At 45.9% G+C, this 25,676-nt stretch overlaps 1 protein-coding gene across 2 annotated transcripts in view; it reads right to left on the bottom strand.

Annotated features, from left to right (window-relative positions):
• Positions 1–752: 752 nt before the first annotated feature.
• SEC14L5 (SEC14 like lipid binding 5) overlaps positions 753–25,676 on the bottom strand; it is a 46,124-nt gene continuing 21,200 nt past the window's right edge. For both annotated transcript variants that reach the window (XM_083473666.1, XM_083473665.1), the window contains 14 exons: positions 23,556–23,705; positions 23,316–23,447; positions 15,129–15,257; positions 14,106–14,322; positions 11,032–11,144; positions 9,881–10,070; positions 9,302–9,390; positions 8,725–8,795; positions 7,782–7,953; positions 6,783–6,917; positions 4,972–5,109; positions 4,105–4,350; positions 2,815–2,993; positions 753–2,214 (listed from right to left, as the gene is read on the bottom strand). In XM_083473666.1, the coding sequence (XP_083329792.1) occupies positions 2,109–2,214; positions 2,815–2,993; positions 4,105–4,350; positions 4,972–5,109; positions 6,783–6,917; positions 7,782–7,953; positions 8,725–8,795; positions 9,302–9,390; positions 9,881–10,070; positions 11,032–11,144; positions 14,106–14,322; positions 15,129–15,257; positions 23,316–23,447; positions 23,556–23,705 (2,067 nt within the window). In that variant the 3' untranslated portion in view covers positions 753–2,108. The remainder of the gene's footprint in view (positions 2,215–2,814; positions 2,994–4,104; positions 4,351–4,971; positions 5,110–6,782; positions 6,918–7,781; positions 7,954–8,724; positions 8,796–9,301; positions 9,391–9,880; positions 10,071–11,031; positions 11,145–14,105; positions 14,323–15,128; positions 15,258–23,315; positions 23,448–23,555; positions 23,706–25,676) is intronic.

Here is a 25,676-nt window from a genome sequence, read left to right as displayed (position 1 = left end):
GCAGCCATAATTTTCCTTTAAAAAGAGAACTGGAACCATCTTAGACTGGGTATTATTCCAGCAAAGTTGGAATTTGCTTTAAGGATTAAAGCAGATGTTACACCCAAAATATTAAGAAAAAGCAGCCTCAGAAGGCTATGACAGGAACCAGAAGAACACTAATGTTTATGCATGCAGTTACCGGTAACTCTTCCTCTCCACTGTCTGGTTTTTCAGCTCAAAATTGCCCCCTATCTACCTGTTCCCTGCCCCAAGCTGCTTTTCATTAAACCTCCTCTCAGGAGATTGCATGCAACATTCAGCCTTGCACTACGATAAAGCAACCGAAAGTGTTACTTACACATTACAGCTATTTCCTCAAAAGGATTGCTTGGAATTAGGCTTCTAAGGCAAGCTTGGGCAGCTAATTCCCTGCAGTCCCTCTGCACAGAGAAACACCAACACTGACGCACTTTGCTGTAGTGACTGGTCCTGCTAGCTTCCCTTTTCTCTCCCCAGCACTGCAGTGCACCTTTGAACAAACACACAGGCAAGCGAAGGCAGCTGGAATCTCAGCTGATTTGTCTTCTTACTTATCCCCTAATTACAGGAAGTAAAAATAAACCTTGCCAAGGAGAACTCGTGTTTCATGCATACTCAGAAGTATCTCAACATTCACCTCTCCTTTTCTTCCCTTTGTATGTAACTTCACAACAATCTTATTATCAATAAACCATGACCACCCCACAGTGAAGTTTGTGCAGTCCCAGGTGTTATCGTTCCAGGGCATATAAATTTTACAAAATCAAGGTCCTTAATTATTCAGGGTTGTATTACCAGAGCAGTTTTCCAGTTACAATGTAGGCCACAACCTTATCAAACTCAAAAGATTAAATGGAGACCTGTGCAGGTAATTCTGCATAATGCAGTCCTGTGCTCCAAAAATATCCAGTTATGAAACCATGTTTCAGTGAAACAGCCTTACAAAGCTGAATATGATCAGAATTCCTCCTTCTGGCCCCAAAAGATCAACACACCAAAAGGGAGGGGCATATTTCATAATACATACTTGAGTTGTACCTATAAAATGATACAAATAAGTTATTAATTTAAGTCTTAATCTTGTTTGAATAAAGAGGAATTTTCATATATTCATGCACACACACACACACGCGCGCGCACACGCACACACACACACACTCTTAAAGTGCCCACCCCAACTTTAATTTGTGCCTGCTTTCAAAAATAAGAGCTTCGTCAACACTGTGGAGTTGTTTTGTGCCTGTAGAAATTAAATATTGCTTTGCTTAGCCCTTTGTAATGGAATTCACTTCCTACCCTGAGAGAGGGATGGGGCAGAGATCTACTCATTTATTGCTCATAGACCTGAGAAAAAATGGGGGTGGGGGGAGTATCAGTGCTTACTCCTTTAAGAAAGAAGGCGTTTCTGTGCACTGCAGGAGAAACTTATGTACATTTTTGGGGTCTCTCAGGGATGCCAAAGCATGTTAAGCTAGCTAAATCTAGGTATCTAACCTCAGATATGTTTCCTACTTGAAGTAACCTGGAAACCTTGTTTCCTCCCACCCACCCACATCTATTTATGTACATATTAGCAGTTTGCATGTAATCCCTGCTACCGAGGCACCTTATGCATCTTGTTAAAACACAAATGGCACTGGCTGATGCCCCAGTGAAACTAGACTAGTTTTTGCTACACATAAGAGACAGCTCTACAGGTCCTAATAGGTAAGGCAACACCAGATAGCTCTACATTTACGTAGAGTTAAGTTGACTGGAAAGAGCCCTTTAAACCATAGGAATCACGTAAAATTCATGCAAAAGTGATATGCAGTCTAATGCACAGATTTGTTAATACACGGTCCAGGAAAATCAGTCTTCAAGGTTTAGAAGCTGCAAGTATATTCCCGAAAAAGCAAGGATTTCAAGCGGCTCCCTAGAAACATCTTTGTGTCCAAACTGCTGTTACTTGTGTTCCCCTAGAAGGCCATCCCTAGGCACTAGCATTCCGCCACAGGACTCTTTGGCTCGTTCTATGGAGGAGACCTGAGGAAAGCATCTCAGCGGAGCAGTTCATTGATCAGTGTTCAGCAAGTTCCTAGATGATGTTATCTAGAAATCAGAGAGCTGCTCTGCGATTGGTTGGAAGATGTTGTTGCTCCACTGAGCTGTGAAAATCCGCTGTTGCAGGATTCCAGACTTGTCATGGACCCCCTGAAATACAAAGAAAGAAAGATGAAAGTTAGTGGGTTGGGGAAGGGTCAACAACCAATTCACCTTCACTTCTTCCATGAAAACCCCAACAGGATTGGTAATCTCTCATTTGCTGCCAAAAATCTAATTCCACCTTGAAAGAAAACATTTTAAGTGGCAATCCTGATAAATCCTACGAAAGCAGAAACTGGTAGCAAGATTAATACCATCACCATTTTCCATGCTTACAGCTATCCAGATATGCTTAACTGGATCACCTGGAAGACACATACCAACAGTGGAAAGAGACTGATGGCAGAGCTCTGTTGTCCTGGAGAACTGAGTTCACATGGTGATGCACCAAAGCAGGGATAAAAACTTTGGGAATGCCTTCACATTATTGGCACTTGTGAACTACAGGTGTGTTGCAAGCTTATTATCTTATTAATTGAGCAAAACATTATATTGGATTAAAGGACAAAGAAGTAGATCAAAGAAAGCAGCAAGGCAGTTATTAGAACTCCTGCTGATAGCTTTCAAGAACCATACCAAGCACTGACTGATGCCCATCATCCCCACATAGAACAAGTCATGTAATAGCTCCTCCTGCATCCCCCCTACCTGAATTCCTTGGATGCAAGCACCTCATAGTAATACATGATCTTGCACTTGTGGTTGGAGACCTGGAGTGTAGCCAAGACATCATCAACCCGAGAGAGGCTGGTCCCAGCACAGGGAGTTGGGCTATGCATTTTCCACTGGAGGATATAAAAGCCAGGCCAACGAGTCACATGAGAACCCTGAAAAGTGATAGATAGTGAGAAAACCAATCAGGTAAACATAAAGGATTTATGTTTGATTGGCTTTGTTTCAAAGCCATCTTGGCATCTTGAAACAAAGGCCAAAAACTGAAGTAAAACTGATGCATGCAGGCCAGGGGAAGTCAACAGGTAGAGTCGTTAACACTTTCCAACTAACTGGGTCTTTTTAGCTGAAACAGGGATTTGCAAAGTGTGATCCAAATGCACCTAATCTGAGGTTCCTTGCAAGTTTATCAGGGGCTCCTCAATGACAATCTTAGTAATGGTAGAGAAGCTTGCTGGGCCAATACCAATCTTTCCCTGCAGTGTGCAGTCAAAGAATAATATTGGGTGTGTACTGGAATGCACCTTCAGTTCATACAGGGCAATGGTGAAGCTTGACCAGGGCCCTCCCATGAATTGAGCATGTGACATAAACAAGTTCCAGAACCCCTACAACATGCCAGGGTTCCATTGCAGATTTGCAGGGATTCCTTGGCAGATATTGATATGGGAAGATCTTAAAAGGAAGAAATTTTGAAACCCATTCCTCTGAGACATAGAACTTAATTCTATGCAATAGGTTTTCCTCCTGTGTTTAGTCAACAGTAATAACTAGGGCATTCTACTGGATAAAGTATACTGGGCTTTAATATGAGAAGCCTGGATTCATGTCCAGCCATTAACGTGTTAGAGGCAATTCACTACTATCTCTGGTTCAGTTTTCCATCTATAAAAGGTAAACAGCAGCAACAAAAATAAAATGCAGTGAGAGGGGGTACTTCACTGCACATTTAATATATTATAAAATATGTAACATCCCAGAACTAAGTGCCACAGGAAGCTTTTTTTCACAGGACAGTTGGTGGATCAAATATGCTCACTAGCAGTTGATATCAAGAAGCTCCTCACCCATGTTGGAATTTCACAGAACAATGAAATGGCCTTATTTCAAAAACTGTTTTGAGTTTGTAAGCCACCCTGGGGATATTTAATGATGGGTACCTACATTAATGTAATTTTAAAAATGAAAAAGGAAGTTCCCAAATATTTATGACAATCAAATCACAAAGGCCAAGAATGAGATCTTAGGCACGGAACCGCAACTGACCTGGATGCTCTCGCCTTCACGACACACCAACTGGGACTCCACACGGCTATAGTCCACCCCCAGGACCCAGCTCTTGCCTATTAGCTGTATATTATCCCCCGCAGTCAAAGCATTTGGCACTGTAGGCTCCTTGCGGCAAATCTCAGGTGCTCTCTTGGAATGGAAGAGGCTGAACACGACATCTCCTTTCAGAATGTCAAAGTCCCAGGTGATCACCGATTCACCTTCCAAGATTTCCACAACTATCTGGATAAGATAACAAACGACAGCATCCATCCTGTTTAATTCAGTGCTGGCATTGTCCCAAAAATCAATTAACTAGTGCAGCAACATCTGGCTCTAAGCAACACAGAAATGATTCTCCTTTTTGGGAGGAACTAGCAAACTCAACAAATATATTTTTTAAATTATTCCAATTTTCTCCTGACTGTGCAGAACCTAAGCACAAGATGCCAAGCCTCACACACTAGCTCTGTATTTGTGGACATGGGGTGCCCCAGTTCAGAATGTATATTAGTTGGGTAGTAGGGCTTATGCCAAAGCAGGGGAATCTGAAGACACAACCATCCACCAGCACTTCTACCAATACCAGACTGAGCACTTCTTACAGAGACTCAGAATAACTATGAGTAGGAAGAGTAGAGTTTTAATTCTTCGAAGAATGAGGTATTTGGAGCATATACATCAGGAATTTGAAGAAATGCTTCTAGACCCCAGGCAATGTTCCTTTCCTTTACAGCATCTCCAAAATTCCACCTAAACCTAACTGCCAAATCTAGAAGAGCACAGAGCATTCACCACATACACATACTTTTTGGTCTATTACTTTTAACCCTTCTATTGACCAGACTAACTTCCTCATCCTACCTCATGAGGAGCACCTTTGAATATATTTGCAGAGTGATAGATGGTTTCTGTCCAGAGGCGGATATGATCAGAGATTTCAGGCTCTTCATCTGTTTGATAGAGTGATTTGGGAACAAGGCCACCTTCAGGCACATTACACTGTGGGATGGGGGAGAGATGGAGAGTGAATTTCAAAATGCAGATCAACACTTTAAAACAATGCCAACTAACAGAATATCCCCTGCAATTTCATACAGCATAGCCTCACCTTCCTACTATATAGCAAGTAAAGTGAGAGAACAGAAACAATCTCATTCCCCACCCTGCCCACTAAAGCACCTTTTAACTAGATGCAAACAAGAATAGCAACCAGGTGAATTCTGAAAGCACTTTCATTATTTCTATCTCACTCATTCATCCACATATACATACTCCAGAGAATGTCCATTATTCGGACTCGCATGTCCTCAATCTTGCTGTCAATGAAGTAGAAGGCTGGCTGATAAAAAGGCTTTGCCAAGCTAAGAAGGTAAGAGGGTCTACTGTAAATAGTAGGAAGCCTAGTCCAGCCTAGAAGCCAGACAGCAAAAAATCATGGAAGCATATTCTACATATTTAAGACAGACACTGCAGTCTGTCTGCTGCTCCTTCAAGATGGAACGTAGGAGAAAATGAGGCAATGGAGTTTTGCAGTTTGCATGAATGTATGCAAATATTAATTTGCAAGGCTCATTTTGGGGATTACGGTTAAAGAGCAAAAAGGCAGATTTTGAAGAATAACAGGGAGCTTGGATCTTTGATTTGGTACAGTGTGTCTGTATGCTGCTAGATGAGCTAGAATGCACTGTGAATAAATGTGCTGCTCATTGAATTTTCTGATTATTTATTAAAAATATGTACCTAAAATAGTATAGCATTTTAAAATAGCATATTTTTAAATTGTCTTTAAGTTTGAATTTTAAATTGCTACAACCTGCCCTGTGACCTTAGGGAGAAAGGCGGGCAAGAAATCAAATCAAATCAATAAATAATCTCCAAGCAATTAACAAAACAATGCAACAACATTTAATAATACTTCTGTTGAAGAAGTCACTCACTCATTTCTAGTTGAATCTGTACTATGATAAACCATCCGGTCTGAATTTTTACAATAGTTTTGCCAATTGCCATAAAAAGTAGAAGTGTTATCTGAACTATGATAAATGATTCATAAGTCAAACCAAGCAGTTTTTTTGCCAACAGCCTGAAGGGGAAAAAATAAATCACCAAAGCATCTTGAATTCTAGAAATTCTAGAAATAAATCACTAATTCTGCTCTAAACAGGGTGCCCCCTGGGGCAGCATAGAGATTACAAATTATAACATTGACAATTGAATGGATCTTACATCAAGGATATAGACAGCACTTTTCTTTTGGCAAACGAAGGACACAGAGACAGTAATGTCTCTGCAGGCTACTGAAAACATTTTTGTTAAAATAAGTAATCTTTCCAACAGAAATATTTTGACTTTATCCAAAGGCCCACATACTGTCCTCCTGCACTGTGTAACAACCCAAGTAATACTGTACAGCAAGTACTAATAATAGCACAAGTGCAGACTGCCATGCCATATTTGTATACAGTTATTAAAGCTTCTTTAGCCTTCTCTCCAAAACTAAGAGTAAAGGTTATGCCCTGGTGTTCATACAGAGCTCAGCACCAACAGGAGCTTGTATCTCAATTGCACACAGCACACTAATAGAACTAAACATTTTATAAGGATGTAATGTAAGATAAGCAAGATAAAGTCTCACCAAAGAATTTTGTAGTACACACATTCTCCAAACTTACCACACATTCTCCTCCAAGGAAGTCTGGAATCACATCTTTGTCAAGATAATCCACAAGCCCTCCAGGTCCCTGATAATTGTTGCCACTGTAAATGAGGAACTTCTGCCTAGTGTTCTCATTGATAAAGGGACTCACCTGAAATAGAATGTAAAAGCTATTCTTCTCAGGACACATTAAAAAAAGAATGGTCAAGTCCCAGCAAAAAGCATTTTAAAAACTCAACCCGCAAGCCAGTCCAAACAAGTCACTCTTGGTCTTTAGCAAGTCTATAACTGGAGGAATATTTTCTTGTGGTAGGGTGGACTTGAAGAACTCTCTGCAAATGCTTGATATCTAGACCTAGTGATGTGAAAAAAGCACTCTCTGTTGAACTTAGAAACCATAAAATGAGATGAGTGAAGAGGCAGGCTTTAATGTTGGGGTTAAACCATGTAACACTTTACCAGTCAAAGTTTCTCCTATAATTGAATAAGAGGGAAAAGTAAAGATACAGGAGGAAGATGTGCTCCACAGAATCATAGAACTGTACAGTTGGAAAGGATCCTGGGGGTCATCTAGTCCAACCCCCCTGCAATGCAGGAATCTCAACACAGAGACCCTCATCCAATTTGAAACCATGCAGGTCCCTGATTAGTTTTGCAAATGTGCTGGCAGTTTTTTTGTGCATCAGCGCAGACCTTGCATTTTTGAACCCAAGGACTATCCCAAACAAGATATGGCATTATTACCTGTAATACAGTAATACAGTAACTCTCACTGTAAAGGTGTTTTACAGTTTACAGTTATCTTCATTCTGGCACCAAAATATAAATTCTGCATTAAATAAGTTGCTACTACCTGGACAGGAACCTGAACCCAGAAAAGACATATCCTTGTCTGTCAAAACAGAACTCATAGGTTTCCCTTTTCATTCCTTGGTGGGACCCAACAGACTAGTAATATCTTCTCGTTAAGGCCAGAGCCAAGAGTAGGTAGCGTCTCCCCAGCACCATCACTCACCAGAGTCCATAGAACAGGGAACACTCTGGGTGCTCGCACAATCAGAAGCCTTCCCAAGGTCTCTGGGTAGTTTTCTTCAACCACTTCAATAATCCTAAGGAGCGCTTTTACTCCAGGGCGCCAGAGGTGGCGCATGTTCAGCCCTTCAAGGTCAACAAGACAGGTCCAAGATCTGAAAGAGGTGAAATCCACAAAGCTGTTTCTCAAGCTACGCATTTGGCATTCAAAACCAGAAGCAACGAATCCAATCTTCCTGTATGAGGCTTAACGGTGTTTTCACAAGTGCTGCACAGAACAGTGCATCTGTAAATGGCACTCCCACAAATTTGTAAAGTGTGAAAAAAGCTACAATGATCAATCTTTCCCCTTTCCATCCATACACACACACACACACACACACACACACACACACATATGGGAAAGGACCCCTGGACGGTTAAGTCCAGTCAAAGGCAACTAAGGGGTTGCGGCGCTGCTTTCAGGCCGAGGGAGCCAGCATTTGTCCACAGACAGCTTTCCAGGTCATGTGGCCAGCAGGACTGAACCACTTCTGGCACAACGGGTCACCGTGACGGAAACCAGAGTGCACAGAAATGTCACTTACCTTCCCACCGCAGTGGTACCTATTTATCTACTTGCATTGGCATGCTTTTGAACTGCTAGGTTGGCAGGAGCTGGGACAGAGCAATGGGAGCTCACCCCGTTGCGGGGATTCAAACCGCCAACCTTCCGATTGGCAAGCCCAAGAGGCTCAGTGGCTTAGACCACAGCACCATAGAAGTGACAGGTTCCAGATTAAAATGCATCCTTAGCACTAGCTGTGAAAATAATTCTGCTCTGAGGACAAGGCATCAACATGCTTTTAAAAAATGTTCTCTTATTGCCAAGGTTTACATGAAGCAAAAAAAGAAAGGGGTCATTGCATAACTGGGCGGATACTAACGTGATTGGGCGGCCAAATAGATTGGTGTTTTCCTCACACCTCCTTTGTCCTTCCTCGTTAATTGACAGTACCTGAAAGGAGAACAAAGGAATGACTTCAGTTACTAAGGAACATCCCCATACCTTCTCTAAATTTTAGGCTTTGCAAGTTATGACAAAATTTTACTTAGAACACAGCAAGACCAATTAAGACCCTGTTGTAATATTTCAGGTTATAAATGATAAAATCTCCCCATTGTGTATTGTTGGCATCAGTCTGTCTTCAGAGACAATGGAGTGCCCCTGGGGGTGATGTCAAACCAAAGGGACCTTCCCAGGGCACAAGCCTGGGCACTTTGTATGAAAATCCTGGAGTGCCCAGACAACAAGGCATTCTGCTGATGTGGTCCAAAAGAAAACAGAGCGGGCTTTTCCTTCTCCAAACCTGGGCTACGTTCACAGATTGCTAAGCCCCATCTGCCCCTCACTTCCCTCTAAAGCACATGCAGAAACTGCCTTCTTGAGTACTGGACCTACTGAAACCTGAAGCTTTTCTAGAGAAACCATGCATAGATAATACAAAGGAAGCATCTCCTTACATGACGAAGGAGTGACTCCTCTCCCAGTGCTTTCACAAGACCTTTCGTGTCCATCTGACCAAGGCGAAGTATGTAAAGTGGCCTTCCATCTTTAAAGACAAAAAATAAACAAAGCAGCTGAATGAATATGTTTTTGCACTGTTTGTGTCCTACTGTACTTAACTGGGAATATTAAAAAATTAAAGGCATGATTGCCCAAGTATGTTCCCATCCAATTTCTTTTTGGAACACAGAGGACATCTCAGGCTGCTTCGCTACATTTGCCAACTTGTGAAATGTGAAATTTATCAACTCTGAAAATGCATGCAGGGAAGTAAACATACACCAGCAATAGGTAAGAAGTTTACAGATGCAACACGGAAGAACAGGGAATGGATTCAACTAAACTTTACTGATTACATATGACCATTCCTGTGTTACAATAAGACTTCTTGGTTTCTTGCTTGCACGCTTTCAGAAATTAAGCGCAGAAGTACTCAGAGGTGTCCTTAGGTGACAGAGTGACATGTGGCCTCGGTCAACCCACATAACATAGTATGTCCCAGAGCACAGTACCCTGGCTTAAAGTGAGCTTCCTACCTTTGTCATGGTAATGCCAACCACCAGTATAGTATTCTTCCAGAAGAGAAGGTGGTCTCCATGTTTGCAGGATGTAGTCTACTTGGTACTGCTTGCGCCAGGTCAGTGACTGGCACAGCATCTCTCGAGCCTTGTCAATGTTGAAGTCACGAGCCCTCAAAAAACGGAGGATATGTTCATCTTTGGGTATCTGAGCAAAAAAAGAAGGCAAGACTCATCCTATTGTCAAAGGCATGACCCTTTAAAGAATTCCTGCAGAATAAGAACAACTCATATGTCAAATTTTGAAAACACAAACAAACAAACAAACAAACAAACAAACTACTGTCCTCATTAACAATCTAGAATATAGGGGTACCTCCGTTTATGAACTTAATTCATTCCGGAGGTCCATTCTTAACCCGAAACCGCTTTTGCTAATGGGGCCTCCCGCTGCCGCCGCACCACTGGTGTGCAACTTCCGCTCGCATCCCGGGGCAAAGTTTGCTACCCAGAACACCTACTTCCGGGTTAGCAGAGCTCATAACCCGAAGCGTTCATAAGGAGGACGGTACGTAACCCAAGGTTCCACTGTACAACTAAGTTTAGGCCCAAGTTATCTGCTTCTTCTGTTCTGTCTAGCGATTGCTGCATTTTAATCACCCAGATCAGTCAGCACCAACACAGGTGGACAACTTGCAAAAGAGCTGCTGGAGGAGAGATATGCGGAGACCCTAGATAGAACTGTGAGTAGAGGGCTTTTATATTTGCCACAATTTAGACCCCCTGGGAAACTCACCCAACCTAAGCTGCTGTAGCGGGGTGCTGGGTGTGTGGAGAGTAGCTGAATGAGACACAGCTGTGGGCAGCCTGATTGGGCTCCATCAACCTTGGTGTCTGCCCATAATGGTTTAATTGTGTGTTTCTGTAACATTTATCATTGTTTTCAGTGTTCACTGCTCAGAGATATTTATATATATTAAGTGATATAGAAATGGTCTAAACAAAAACTTTGAACAATTTCAGCAATGTGTAAAATAGAGGAAAGGCAGGGTCCCTTAAATATAAAAATATGCAGTAGGTACAAGGATACTAGTTCTATAATAAAGTAATTAAGACCACCTGATTGCTAAGTCGGCTTAATATTTACTTTCACCAAACAGACAGCTTACCTTGCCTTTGTGTGTTTCTTGCAACCACTGACGGAGTCTGATCAGGCAGCTTTCCTGCATGGGAGTCAATTGCCCTAGGTACCTTTCTATGTAATCAGCATCTAGTTTGTCAGCTGAGGAGCAGGAAGAAAACAGTCCCATAAGGAAGCAAGTCAATAAGACCAGTAACATATTTCTTCCAACTATTATTGCTTCCAACAGCAACACAGTAAAACAGCTTCTGTCTTATACAAAAAATGGTGGAATATAGTTGCAATAAAATAAAATTTTAAAGAAATCAAAATAACAATAAATGCAAAATACCTAGATGAACTGGAGTGGAATATCACCCCTTAGCATGTACCTTTATTACAAAGCAGCTATAGGCACTATTTTTACAAGGGGGGAAATGATATTCCATCAGTGCTCACAAAAGGGACTACAGCAGGACAAAACACAAACCCTTTGCTATGTGGGCACTCTCTGGATATAATACAGTGGTACCCCGCAAGACGAATGCCTCGCAAGACGGAAAACCCGCAAGACGAAAGGATTTTCTGTTTCGGAGGCGCTTCGCAAGACGAATTTCCCTATGGGCTTGCTTCGCAAGACGAAAGCCCATAGGGAAATCTCCGGGGACCTGTTTTAAATTGCTGGCGGTCGGGAGCAAAGACTTTCGCCCACAGCCGGCCTTCAGAAGAGGTCCTGGACCTCTTCTGAAGGCCGGCGGGGGGCAAAAGTCTTTGCTCCCCCCGCCTGCCTTCCCGGGACAGCGGAGACTTCTCCTCTGCCCCGGGCGATCTTAAAATGCTGGCGGGCGGGAGCGAAGCGTTCGCTGCCGACCCCCAGCATTTTAAAATCTCCCCGGGACAGCAGAGAAGTCCCGCCCCGCTCGGGATGGCGGCGCAGAGCTGTCTGCCGTGCCGGGTTCAGCGCAGCTCTGCGTGGCCATCGGGAGCCGGGGGCGAAGCCCGCCCCGCTCCAGATGGCCGCGCAAAGCTGCCTGCAGTCCCGGGACTGCAGGCAGATCTGCGCCACCATCCTGAGCGGGGCGCTAAGTCCCGCCCCGCTCGGGATGGCGGCGCAGAGCTGTCTGCCCTGCCGGGACTGCAGGCACATCTGCGCCACCATCCCGAGCGGGGCGCTAAGTCCCGCCCCGCTCGGGATGGCGGCGCAGAGCTGTCTGCCGTCCCGGGACTGCAGGCAGATGTGTGCCGCCATCCCGAGCAGGGCGCTAAGTCCCGCCCCGCTCGGGATGCCGGCGCAGAGCTGTCTGCCGTCCCGGGACTGCCATCCCGAGCGGGGCAGGAGCCTCCATAGGAGGCTCCTGCCATAGGCGCGTGTCACCTCTCCAGCCGGGGGAGGGTCGCAGGGGGCTGCTTTAGCCCCGCGCGCGCTCTCCCAGCTGGAGAGGTGACCCGCGCCTATGGAGGCTCCTGCCATAGGCGCGCGTCAGCTCTCCAGCCGGGAGAGAGTCGCAGGGGGCTGCTTTAGCCCCGCGCGCGCTCTCCCAGCTGGAGAGGTGACCCGCGCCTATGGAGGCTCCTGCCATAGGCGCGCGTCACCTCTCCAGCCGGGGGAGGGTCGCAGGGGGCTGCTTTAGCCCCCCGCGCGCTCTCCCAGCTGGAGAGGTGACCCGCGCCTATGGAGGCTCCTGCCATAGGCGCGCGTCACCTCTCCAGCCGGGGGAGGGTCGCAGGGGGCTGCTTTAGCCCCGCGCGCGCTCTCCCAGCTGGAGAGGTGACGCGCGCCTATGGAGGCTCCTGCCATAGGCGCGTGTCACCTCTCCAGCCGGGGGAGGGTCGCAGGGGGCTGCTTTAGCCCCCCGCGCGCTCTCCCAGCTGGAGAGGTGACCCGCGCCTATGGAGGCTCCTTCCATAGGCGCGTGTCACCTCTCCAGCCGGGGGAGGGTCGCAGGGGGCTGCTTTAGCCCCCCGCGCGCTCTCCCAGCTGGAGAGGTGACCCGCGCCTATGGAGGCTCCTGCCATAGGCGCACGTCACCTCTCCAGCCGGGAGAGGGTCGCAGGGGGCTGCTTCTCTGCTCCCGCCCACCAGCATTTTAAAATCGCCCCGGGACAGCAGGGGCTTTTAAAATGCTGGAGGTCGGCAGCAAAGCCCTCCTGTCCCCCAGAGCTTGCGGGGCGGGAGGTGGGAAGAAGGGCTTTTCTTCCCACCACCAGCCTTCAGAACAGCTTTCTGAAGGCTGGGGGTGGGAAGAAAAGCCCTTGTCCCCCCCCCTCAGCCTTCAGAAGAGGTCGGGGGACAGACTGTCCCCGGACCTGGTCTGAAGGCGGTTTCCCTAGGAACGCATTAATTGATTTTCAATGCATTCCTATGGGAAACCGTGCATCGCAAGACGAAAAACTCGCAAGAAGAAAAAACTTGCGGAACGAATTAATTTCGTCTTGCGAGGCACCACTGTAGTGCAAGGTACTGGAACAAGAGACAAGTAGAAACATTTGGAGTAGTAAGACAGATATGCACCAACAGGCATGCACAGCCAACCACTAGCAAAGGGGACTCTGTAACAGGAGGAGAATATCCTGGGATTGCAGCTGTGATGGGAGCAAATGAGAACAAGAGGGAGTGAAGGAGGGAAAGGATTTTCTGGATCGGCTCCATATAATGTTTTTGTTCCTGAACTCAGTAGTCCAGAGTAGACCTGATGAAATGCCTTAGGATAAGCAGCTGCCAGACTGCAGGAATGCCATAGTCAAAATTAGGCTCTCCCAAATTATCCAGAACATAAAGATATCTAGTTACAGGTAGGTAGCCCTGTTGGTCTGCCGTAGTCAAAACAAAATTTAAAAAATCCTTCCCGTGGCACCTTAGAGACCAACTAAGTTTGTTATTGGTATGAGCTTCTTCAGGTATGCACACGAAAGCTCATACCAATAACAAACTTAGTTGTCTCTAAGGGGCTACTGGAAGGAATTTTTTTTTTATTATAAAGATATCTAGAGACAGGATTGCAAACTATTGGTCAGGCATGAAAAAAGAAAGGAGGGTAAGCTGTGGCAGGTTTCAAGCTGAAAAATGCTGAAAGCATCCTAGTGAGATAGCAAGGAACTGCTGACTGGCTTACAAGCACATACCATCGGGCGTTGATGCCTCCACAGAGGAGCAGGTGCTGCCTCGCTGTTCTTTGTCACTTCCGTGTGGGGGGGCTGCTGCTGGTACAGTGCCACACTCACATCCTGATGAAGGCCTCTTAGCTGTTTTCCCTCTGACTGCTGGAGGAGTCCATCGAGGAATAAAAGTGATCCCCTGGGAAATCAGTTCCTTTAGATAATGCTCTATCACTTCTTTGCCCTGAAAATTAAATGATTTATTAGAGTCATATTCTCAGTCTATATGGCCTATACAGATTTGTCAAGGAAGGATATTTACATGCAAATGCAATGTTTGCCTAGTTAGTGGATGGAGTTCTAGGTGTGAATCTAGGTTCAAATCCAGTTTTATCTGTGAACTGTCATATCCCAGCCGTACCCTCTCAGGCCGACGCCAACGCCAACGCCAACACACCCACACCCCACACACTTGCAGTATTGCCTATATTCCCTTTAACAAAAATAATCTGGCAAGTCCAAGTGTTCTATCATTTGGAGACATCTATGCAGCAAACACACAAACACATTTGGATGTATAAACATTATCTCATATTCTCTATATTTAATATGTTACAATGTGAGAAATAAACAAAGTAAACCAGGAATAGAAAGATGGTTAATTCTGTTAAAAATATTTGCATTCCCACTTAGGAGAACATCAAGAGCTAGTGTCTTAAACCTGATAGATCCATCCCAGAAAAGGCAGAGCCTAGGAAGGACATAAGGTCTCATTTGGGCACCACAACTTATCAAAACATGTTGTGACCTTGGAGCTGTGCAAGGTCCAACTGCTTGAGTTCAATCCAATCTGCTCTCCTGACTTGTGGGCTGATTTAAACCTGCTTTCTTTTTGATGGCCCAGCCGACAACATCCCCTAGTTCTGCTGGCTTGCAGGCAGAGCAGGTCAAGACAATAAAGTGCTTGGAGTTATGCTTGGGCAGTATCTTACAGCAAGTTTTGTCTAAAGTAATTCATTTATTCTATTTATTCAACCAATCACAGCTCACCCGCTTGATGTTGGCTGTGTACTGTTTCATTGCAATTTTCTCCACTGTGTTTTCGAAGCCAAAGAATGACTTGATGTCAAGAGATGCAGATTGTTCAAAGCATGTCCAGTCTTCATTCTCAGGGTGAACCTAACCTCAGACACAGATATGTCACAGTTAGAATAAGTGCAGCATACTCTAGAAAGGCTGTTCATGATAAAGGCAGTGAAACCAGTTCTCAAATGTACTTCCTTTTTGTCTGTTCTCCTTCTAAGAAGACTGAACATTTCTTCTGGTGTAATTGTCAAAAAGGAATAAAGTGTGCAGTTGGCAGCTGAAATGATGACTCACCTTGAAAACTGGTTTATATGGACATCTATTGCCTAGTGTTCCTACCTGTTGGAAACAGGGTTAGCGTGGCATTTGAACTGCTTTGCCTCAAGTCACAAAGTTTTCCTGACACTTCAGGGAGTTTGTAGTTTCTGTTCCAGTCACTGTAGCAGTAGATAGGCTATCCACCCAGTGAGAATGGGTGGAAGATTCTCAGCAAAATAAATTGACTGAGGAAAATATAGAATTAAAGCCAAGCTGAGAATGAACTCATAAAGCTCAGGCTCCATAAAAGTATTCCTCTTTCCCTCTCCCACTCATCAGAAACAACAATTGGTATGCAAATTATAGTGATATTCCATGAAGTCACCCTCTTTCAGAACTCAAGTCAGGTCAAGAACTAGATGTGATGGTGGGAAACCCATGTGCTGAGCAGCTGTAAAGTAGGGGAGAGAACACAATCTCCAAGTAAAAAGCTGTGGGCAGGAGGGGTTGCTGAACCCTTCTGATGGTTCCTTCATACCATTTTTCTTCAAGCTTGAAGATCTGAAATATGCCAGCTAGTAGAAAAATAGTGTGGAGGGGGAAGCGACAGTTGGAAGGATTCAGCACCACACTACCCACCATTTTCCCACTTGAAATCACCTGCCTAGCTTTTCAGAATTTGGGTAGTGACCTATATTTGAAGACAAAGGTCTGCTTCCTTCATGTCTCATTCCATCCTCAGGCAGCACCTGAGATAAAGCCAAAGAGACAGCAGAATAGAAGTGCCACTGTATTTTTAAGCAGCTGCACACAACACATTTGTTCTTAGCTGTAGAGAAATAGACTGAAATTTAAGAGACCTGTAGGCTTTAGTCACAAAAGGTCACCCAAAGCAGCAGAAGTTCCAAGTCTCTCAGCTTTCAAGAAGCTGCTGTCTTGAATACATGCCAACAAAGCAGATAAGTAAGGTAACACAATCTGAGCTTTTGTTTATCAAACACAAAAGGGTATTTAATTGCTTTCCGAGATAGACTAAGCTGCTCTTAAATGTCACTGGTAGAACCAAGCCATAAACCTCTGCTGCACCAAATATAGGCTTACATGGCAGATGACACTCTATTGTTATAACAGCTACCTGGCTACATAGTGGTGGGGTTACAGCAAATATCACTAACAAAAAAATAAGTGGGAAACATAAGGAAGAAAGAACATGAGGCAGGGAATCTAGGAACTACGTTCACTTAGGGTACAGTTGTTCCTTCTGGTTTCTGCTGCTCTAATTATGAGAGTTTTGAAGTGCACAGCTATATTAAGACAATCGATAGTATAGACCAGAACAGCCCTGTACCAAATTCAGCTCCCCCTACCTTACAATCCCTGGGACCAAGATAACAGCAGGCATTTTGCTAATCTAATGTTAGATATTGCAGCTTGGTAACATGTGTGTCAGGCTGGTCAGTTAAGCATTGGCAGAACACAAATGTATGTTCAACTCAAGTGAAAACCACAAACACAGACAGCCTTATAACTGTCCTAGTAGCCCTCTGCTTATCAACACAACACTGTATTTCATGCATACTGGTCGCCACCGCATAATAGCTGCACCTCCCCTTTTCTGGACCCCCGAAATGGTCCCAGAGCATTCCCCACATAATAGTCACAGGGTAACTTATGCAGCTCCACTAGGCTTCAGGCTCCTTCATTTCCTCCTCCAGCTGCTGCCACCCCTGCTCCCCTTGTCCCTCGCCATCTCGGCCATGAGCTCCTAGTGGGAGCGGAGTGGGAGAGAATGTTTCTCCCCATCCGCCTGCTGCTTTTTTATTGTTGTTTCAATGGGAACCAATGTAGGGGATGGCCAGGCCATGTGCACTGAGGGGAGACGGGGTGGGAGGTGGCAGGCCTGGCTGCCAGCACCACTCGTTTGCTGTTCCCACGGCATTCCTTACCAGAACTTCCTGTCCAAATCTGAATGGCTATTCCGCTCTTGCAATGCAAAATATAGAGCGGTTTCGTTCACCATAGAGATTCTGATAAATGAGCGACACCACTGCATGTCAGTAGTCGGGACAAGACAACATACGCACAAGGGAGGCTTCATTTTTACAGAAAGGTACACTAGTGTCTTTCTGTTTTCTCTCCCCATAACAACAGTTACTTTGTCTCTGGTTCACGCTCACTCTCCCCGTGCCGCTGGCCCGACTCCTTGGATCCACCTGCTGTAGTCCCTACTTTTCCACTCTCACATAATGGTCGCACTTTCGTATTTCCCTGCATAATAGTCACACACCCCTTCTAGGAAAGGAAAAATCGTCATCAAAAACGCAACCATTATATGGTGAAATACGGTAGCTCTGGAACTAGATGATTTTTCAGCATCAGTACAGTACTGATATTTGGATCTTAGCTAAAGAGAACCAAGAAAAAAAGAAAAAATAACAACACAATCCCATCTGAAATGTATGCCTCACCATTCAGCAGCCAACTACAATCCCCAGAGCACTTCTTAGATAAGGTGATTGATTTATTGCTCAGATAAAGCTTGGAGTCCAGCCCGCTCCGCCTGTGCACCCCCTCGGCCAGGCCTCGGACTTCAAAGGCCACATTCCGATGCACTGAGCAAAAACGCAGAGTTAAGCAGCAGCAGCGGTTAGAGAAAGCTGTAAGCTTAAGTGCTTTCTTCAGTGTGCTAAATAAAGTCCACTCAGGATCTTAGCAGCTAAAAGCAGTTTTATTTACAGCAGACTAACCATTGTCGAACAGCATCGTGAAAACACGTCCACTCTCCTCAAAAGCGAAAGTAGAGAGTACAAAGACTTGAGAGACTCGGAAATGACGGAGAGTCTCCCTCCTCCCAACAGTAGGCAGGGCGTACACTCTGAGCTGTTTAACCCTGTAAGCTCAGGTTCTCTTCACACCCCCTCTCGTCCTGCGCTACTGTGGGGAAAGTATGTACAGAACTTACCCCCAACTCCAAACCACCACAAAACTCCCCATGACGCTGGAAGCTTAAAGGTTTGGTAAATCCATCGGCCAAGTTATTGTGACTGGCACAATACTTCAACCGGATCAAACCTGACTGAACACTCTGACACACATTTTGGAAACGTATGTCCAGATGCTTGGTTCTGGCCTTAAATTGCGCAGATTCAGCCAATTTCAAACAAGGTTGATTGTCTTCCCAAACCGTGATGGGCAAGCTACAATCCCCAAAGATCTCTCGCACCAAGCATCTATAGAACTCTAGTTCCCGGCACAAATCTGACAGTGCGCTGAATTCAGCCTCAGTAGAAGACAGCGCAATGAGACTTTGCTTCCGGGACTTCCACCCAATTAGTGACTTCCCAAACTTCACCACCAATCCAGACACAGACTTGCGGTCCTGCAAATTCGCCCAGTCACTGTCCGCATAGCATGTGAGCTTTGCCTCACCTTCAGCTGGCAGCTTAAGACAGAAGTCTTTGGTATGCTGCAGGTAGCGCAGTACCCGCTTGATACCGTGCCAAGCACTCACACTGGGCTTTGATGCTTCCCTACTTAGCAGGTTGGTAGCAAAGGCAATGTCTGGTCTGCTCCATTGGGACAGATACAACAGACTACCTAGAGCTGACTGAAAGAGCTCAGCATTCTCGAACTCTGCACTTTCTGCTTGCTGGCTCTCTTTCACGAAGTTCGTCTCCATGGGTGTCCGAACTCCTGCACAATCGGACATTCTGAACTTCTCAAGCAACTGCTCAATCTTGCCTTTCTGACTGAGCAAGAAGCTACCATCCTCAGTTCTCGCTATCTGGACACCTAGGTAGATCTTTACTGCACCCAGGTTCTTGAGCTGAAACCGCTTCCCAAGCTCTTTGGCAAACTTCTGTACCTGTTTGTCTGCCTTTCCAATATGGATGATGTCATCAACATAAAACAAAACCAGTTCCTGTGAGTCTCCTGATCCTCTTAGGAACAGGCAACTGTCAGCAAGACTCTTCCTGAAACCTAGCTTCTCCAAAGCTTCAATCAGGCACAAGTTCCAATTCCTGGCCGACTGCTTCAGGCCGTAAATTGACTTGTGAAGTTTCCACACAGTACCTTGCTCATTGCCCTCAAACCCTGGAGGAGGAAGCATGTACAGATCCTCCTGGAGGTCTGAGTTCAAGTAAGCAACGTCCACATCAAAGTGATGCACCAGCAACCCTCTTTGTGCAGCGATGGCCAAGAGCAAACGTAGAGATTCACTCCTACAGGTGGGAGCATAAACTTCCGTATAATGCAACCCTCTGCGCTGCGTGAATCCTCTCGCCACTAATCTGGCCTTATACTGCGGTTCTCCTGTCGCTGTGGGCTTAAGACAGTAAACCCAGCGGCTACCCACTGCCTTTTTGCCCACCGGCAACTTCGTGAGGGAGAACACACCTAAAGACTCCATTGAGTTCATTTCCTTCCGCATCGCCTCATGCCATTTTCTGGCTTCTTCCTGAGGCAGTTTCTGAACATCCTCAAAACTCTCGGGTTCACACTGTGCCATTCCGACCCACACGCTGGTGACGGCAAACCTATCAGGAGGTTTCCCCTTGGTCGTCCGAGTTGATCGACGCAGCACTACTTCAGGAACCCCCTCTGACCCACTAGGGCCAGCCAGAACGTCCTTGGCATCAGAGAGCTCCCCCTCTGACTTACTGCGCCTTCTGGACTTCTCAGCCGAACCTGTGGGGGAAGATGGAGCACTGCGTTGCTCAATCTTCACAGCCTTGGGAGAAGTTCTCCCCTCTGCCTGCACTGGGTCTGGACTCTGAGCCACAGTAGCAGGTTCAACCTCTACCTCTTCTTCATCAGCAGAGTCAATCAGACCCTCTGACAGGATGTCAGGATTCCCATGTATCCTTGCCCAGCCACTCTGCTCACAGAATTCAGCACTGTTGCTGAGCAGAATCCTGGACTGATTCCCTGACGGATACGCAAACCTCCACCCCTTGGTCCCTGGCTCATACCCACAAAAAATCATCTTCTGGGACTTGGGTTCACCTTTCTTGCGTTTGGCTTTTGGTATCAAAACCCACGCTTCAGAACCAAATACACGAAAGTAGTGTACTTTGGGTTTCTTTCCATGCAGCAAAAAGTACGGTGTGTCACCTACCACTGAATTGAACGACCTGTTCAAAACAAAGTTGGCCGTTCGCCAAGCCTCTCCCCAAAAACGCTGTGGGAGCCCGGCATCAAACAAAAGAGCTGCGGACATCTCCCCTAGAGTCCTGTTCCGTCTTTCCGCAATCCCATTCTGTTGGGGACTGTGCGGAGAAGTCAACCTGTGTTGAATCCCCTTTTTGCGGAAGAAACTTTGCAGTGCAGACCCGGTGAACTCCCCACCGCGATCGCTCTGAAAGTTTTGCACCCGTGTGGAAAACTGCAGTTCCACAGCCGCAATCCAGTCTTTGATTAGCGGTGCAGCTTCACTTTTGTGTCCAATCGTGAAGGTCCAGGAGTTGCGCGTATGGTCATCAATCAGAACCAGCGCATATTTGGCTCCTCCCATACTGGTCACAGACATCGGCCCACACAAATCTGCATGAATTAACTGAAAAGCCCTAGTGGTCACCCTCTCAGACCTAGGGTATGTGCACGTTTTCACCTTTGCGGACTTGCACGCTCTGCAATCTAGAAACTTAGCACATGATTTCATTTTGCACCCTTGCGTACACTCTGGGATCTTTTTCACTGACCCCCAGGACACGTGTGCCATGCGTCTGTGCCAGAGGTGAGCACACGCATCATGAACTGGAACGTTGGCACACTGTGCTTGAGCCTCCTCCGTGGCACCTGGACCTGCAAAAGAAGCATTCAATACAAACAACCTGTCTTTACATTCAACACTGACTAGGTGCTGTCCATTCTTAGAAATAGAGCACTTATTGTCTTCAAAACACACTCTGTAGTTCTCAGCAAGAAGTGCGCTGACAGACAGCAACGCGCAAGACAGTCCTGGAACAACAAAAGCCTGGATTGAATCCTGTAAGAAAGAACAAAACAGTGAGCCAGTCTGCGTGAGTGGGTGTCTAGTCCCATCTGCTAAACAGACAGTCTTCCCAGAAGTTATAGAGGTGCAGTTCTCCAGAAATCCTGCAGATGGCATGAGATGATGGGAAGCTCCACTGTCTATGACAAGAGTCAGCACAGCATCCTGTTGACAACTCTTGACTGTAGCCATAGACGCTGCCAAATGTTTATGTTCAGTGTCTCTGCCAGCTGCCTTCGGCTTGCCTTTCCCACGCTTTGAAGAAGAGCCCTTTATCTGGTTGCTACGGGAGACGGCCTTCGGCTGTTCCTGTGCCTCCACTGGACATTCTCTCACCAGATGGGAGGGGGAGCCACAGCGATAACAGCGGCGGCGCGTAGCAACAGCTCTCACAGCTCCCTCTTCAGCCATTCCTTTGTTCCCAGCACCCCCACCTTTGGGTGCACAGCCTGGGCCTGCACGCTCCCCAGCACTCTGGTTGCGGGCCTCAACATCACACGGCCCCTCGGAGACAAAGCAGCTACTCCCAGCTGTAACTTCAGGAACATGGCCAGCAGCCCCCTCTGGGCTCTTAGCTTCCTCCCTGCTCTCGGCTTTCTCCTGGCCCTGGGCTCCTGCTGAGCTTTCACACAGACTCCTCAGCACCTGCCAGGCGGCCTGAGCCGACTCAACGCCCTCCAGGTGGGGCAACAGCATAGCGTCCACACTTGCTCTCAGCATGCAGAGCTCTGTTTGCATCCTCTGCTCTCTATCTTCCAGCAAAGCAGCCTCCAGGTCTGCTGCGCCATCCTCAGCAGCAACAGGCATGGGTGGGGCCGGCTCCTTCTGGGCTATACTCCAAAGCCCTGTGGCCAAAAACCACCCCCTTATTCTTCTAACCCAGATTTCCCAGGACTGGGTTGTGAGTTTTTCAAATGGGACATCATAAAAGTCCTGGAGCTCAGCCATCTCCTCCCCCAGTGCTCCCATTGGGGCTCTTGAAGTACTCACATTTACCAGCCAGCTCCGAGGATAGGGTTCCGGCGTCCCTTTGCAGCACACAGCTTGCAGTCAGCCTCCCTGCTTTCTCCCTGCTTTCTCCCAGGCAGAGCCTCAAAGCAGGACTTTTTCCTCCGGCAGCAAAAACAGCAGCTTCTCAGCTTCACAGCCTTTACACACAGCACTTCAAAGCTTTCTCTAATTGCAGTAACTGACGTCCATAACCTCTTAGATAAGGTGATTGATTTATTGCTCAGATAAAGCTTGGAGTCCAGCCCGCTCCGCCTGTGCACCCCCTCGGCCAGGCCTCGGACTTCAAAGGCCACATTCCGATGCACTGAGCAAAAACGCAGAGTTAAGCAGCAGCAGCGGTTAGAGAAAGCTGTAAGCTTAAGTGCTTTCTTCAGTGTGCTAAATAAAGTCCACTCAGGATCTTAGCAGCTAAAAGCAGTTTTATTTACAGCAGACTAACCATTGTCGAACAGCATCGTGAAAACACGTCCACTCTCCTCAAAAGCGAAAGTAGAGAGTACAAAGACTTGAGAGACTCGGAAATGACGGAGAGTCTCCCTCCTCCCAACAGTAGGCAGGGCGTACACTCTGAGCTGTTTAACCCTGTAAGCTCAGGTTCTCTTCACAGCACTTTCCCTTTTTTCAGTTTAGGACCCCTCCAAAAGCAGCAAGCAGAGATAACTTATTTTCTTTGCCAGTATAAGTATAAGGGTTATAACCCTCCAAACAAACATACAGAGACACAAATCCAAACCAGTAAAATCTGCATTCAGTTACAGCCTACTGTACAAGCCTGAGAATGTTATTCCTAGTAACAATAATACAGAAAGCACTACTAGAGCCACCAAGATTCAAACCCACCCAATGCACTTTGAAGAGAAGGGAAATCTGATAGACAGAATGCTTACTGAATAGTTACATGTCTCCAGGACAATGACACGGTTGGCAAAAGTCTCATTATGAGCTTCAATCACAAGAGTTCGCTCCTTCCAGTTGACCGTGTTTTTTTGTATGAAAAAGACATACTCTACTCCAGCAATCTGAAAAAGAGAAATAAGATTAGCATGTAAGGACTACAATGGAATATATTATGAGAACAGCCCAGGCAGCCTTAAGAGTACATGTCTATGAGGAATCTTAGCTCTCACCTTCTTCAGTAACCGAGGTGCATCTACATTCAATTTACAGCTGCGTTCAATTATGTGGATGGCTCCATCATCACTCTTGGATTCACTAAGGATCTCACTGCCCAGGAAAACAGGGATCTCTGGGCAAGTGGGGAAGCGCTTTTCATAAGCCTGAAACACACACACACACACACACACACACACACACACAGAGAGAGAGAGAGAGAGAGAGAGAGAATATGTTAATGCTGTAAAGGCCATTCTTCTGTTCTTGGAATCTTCTTGTTCTTTATCACACAACTCTGCAGCACACATCACTGTAATGAATGAAAATGGATGGTGTTTGAAAGTTTTTTTTTTTTTTTTAAAAAAAAAGGTGGATGAATGCCTGTGAACCTGAACAGCAACACACACATGGAATCTGCTGTGCCTTTGCTCACTGAATGCCTGTGCAGCTGTGTGTGATTATTAAATATTAAAATAATATTGAATAAAATGATTATGATGTGATTTGGGCTGAGGTGAAACCATTGTGGAGGTCAGTGGAAGTGTTATATCATGGGTGTTATACTCAGACTTCAGAGTGGTGTAACAGAGTGTTAGACTAGGACCTGGGACACTAGGGTTCAGCATGCCCAGTGGCCAGGGGTGATAGAAACTGGAGTCCAACAATATCTTAATGGCCACAGGTACCACATTCTTCATCTACTTTGACTGGCAGCAGCTCTCCAGGGCTGCAGATAGAGGAAGTTTCCCACTACTTGCTACCTGACCCTTCTTTCTTTTCCTGGTGGTACCAAAGATTGAAGCCAAGACCCTCTGAATGCAGAGGATGTGACCTACCATTGAGCCGTACCCACTGCCCAAACACAATATGAAAAGTCAGGACAGAAAAACCCTGGATGGCTATTAAAAATAGTAAAAAGATAAAAGAATGTTACATGCCATGCCCAATCTCTGCTGAGCAGTAGTTAAGATTTCAGGGGGTTCCAGGCACTCACTCAGGGTTGTGTTTCCATTGGAAAATCAAGGCACAGAGAAGTCTGTAGTGTCTTAGAAATATGGTTTATTCATACATATCTACACCTGAAGCCTTCAATGGAGAGAGAGTGCAAAACATTACACCCCAAAAGTGTCCTTTGTTGCTCCTTTTATAGCTTCTGCAAGCTTGGGTCCAAAGCAGCAGCCAGTCATGGCCCCTGGTTTCTCAGTGCAGCCTCTCCTAGCCAGTGCGCATGGAGTTCTCCCTAATTTCCAGAACACCTTGCCAAAAACCTCTGTGTAAGAGGACAACTTGTTTTCCTGTAACATGACACCCATGCTGCCCTGGCAACCTCCCATAAGGTCTTTTGTCTTGTGGATGGCTTTTGCAAACCACAGAGCCTAGGGCTTGCTAATTAGAAGGTTGGCGGTTCGAATTCCTGTGACGGAGTGAGCTCCCGTCGCTCGGTCCCTGCTCCTGCCAAGCTAGCCGTTCGAAAGCACATCAAAGTGCAAGTAGATAAATAGGTACTGCTCCGGCAGGAAGGTAAACGCCCTTTCCATGTGCTGCTCTGGTTTGCCAGAAGCAGCTTAGTCATACTGGCCACATGACCTGGAAGCTGTCTGCGGACAAACGCCGGCGCCCTCAGCCAGTAAAGCGAGATGAGCGCCGCAATCCCAGAGTCGTCTGCGACTGGACTTAATGGTCAGGGGTCCCTTTACCTTTTACCTTTTTAATGGCAGGGCCATTATCTCCATCTGCCCCTCTATCTGACAGAAAAACAAACTCATAACAAGAACTTTTGAAGACTGTTTAATTAATTTTTATTTACCGGTATATAAAGAATGTATTTAGTAAAAAAAAAAATGCATTTCTTTCCTCCTCATTTTTTAGATCGACTTTGAGTTTCAAGTAGCGAGGGATTATTCCCCATTGTTTGACTCCCCTGTTGCCCCCAAGTTCCTATCCCATCCTTTGGGGGGGTATCGTTTTGTTCTTATTATTATTATGTATTTTGTATTTTTATGCTGTGTATTTCCCTGAGATCTACGAAGGAAGGTTGCTATACAAATTTAATAAATCATCACCGTCATTTTCTAGCTAAAACACAAAGCCCTTGTGTTATGTAAGATGCCCTGTCCCCAACTGGCTCTTGGAAA

Source organism: Podarcis liolepis (genome assembly GCF_965112155.1).
Source record: "Podarcis liolepis genome assembly, chromosome: 14".
NCBI classification, from domain to species: domain Eukaryota; kingdom Metazoa; phylum Chordata; class Lepidosauria; order Squamata; family Lacertidae; genus Podarcis; species Podarcis liolepis.
This window is presented reverse-complemented; position numbering and strand designations above follow the sequence as displayed.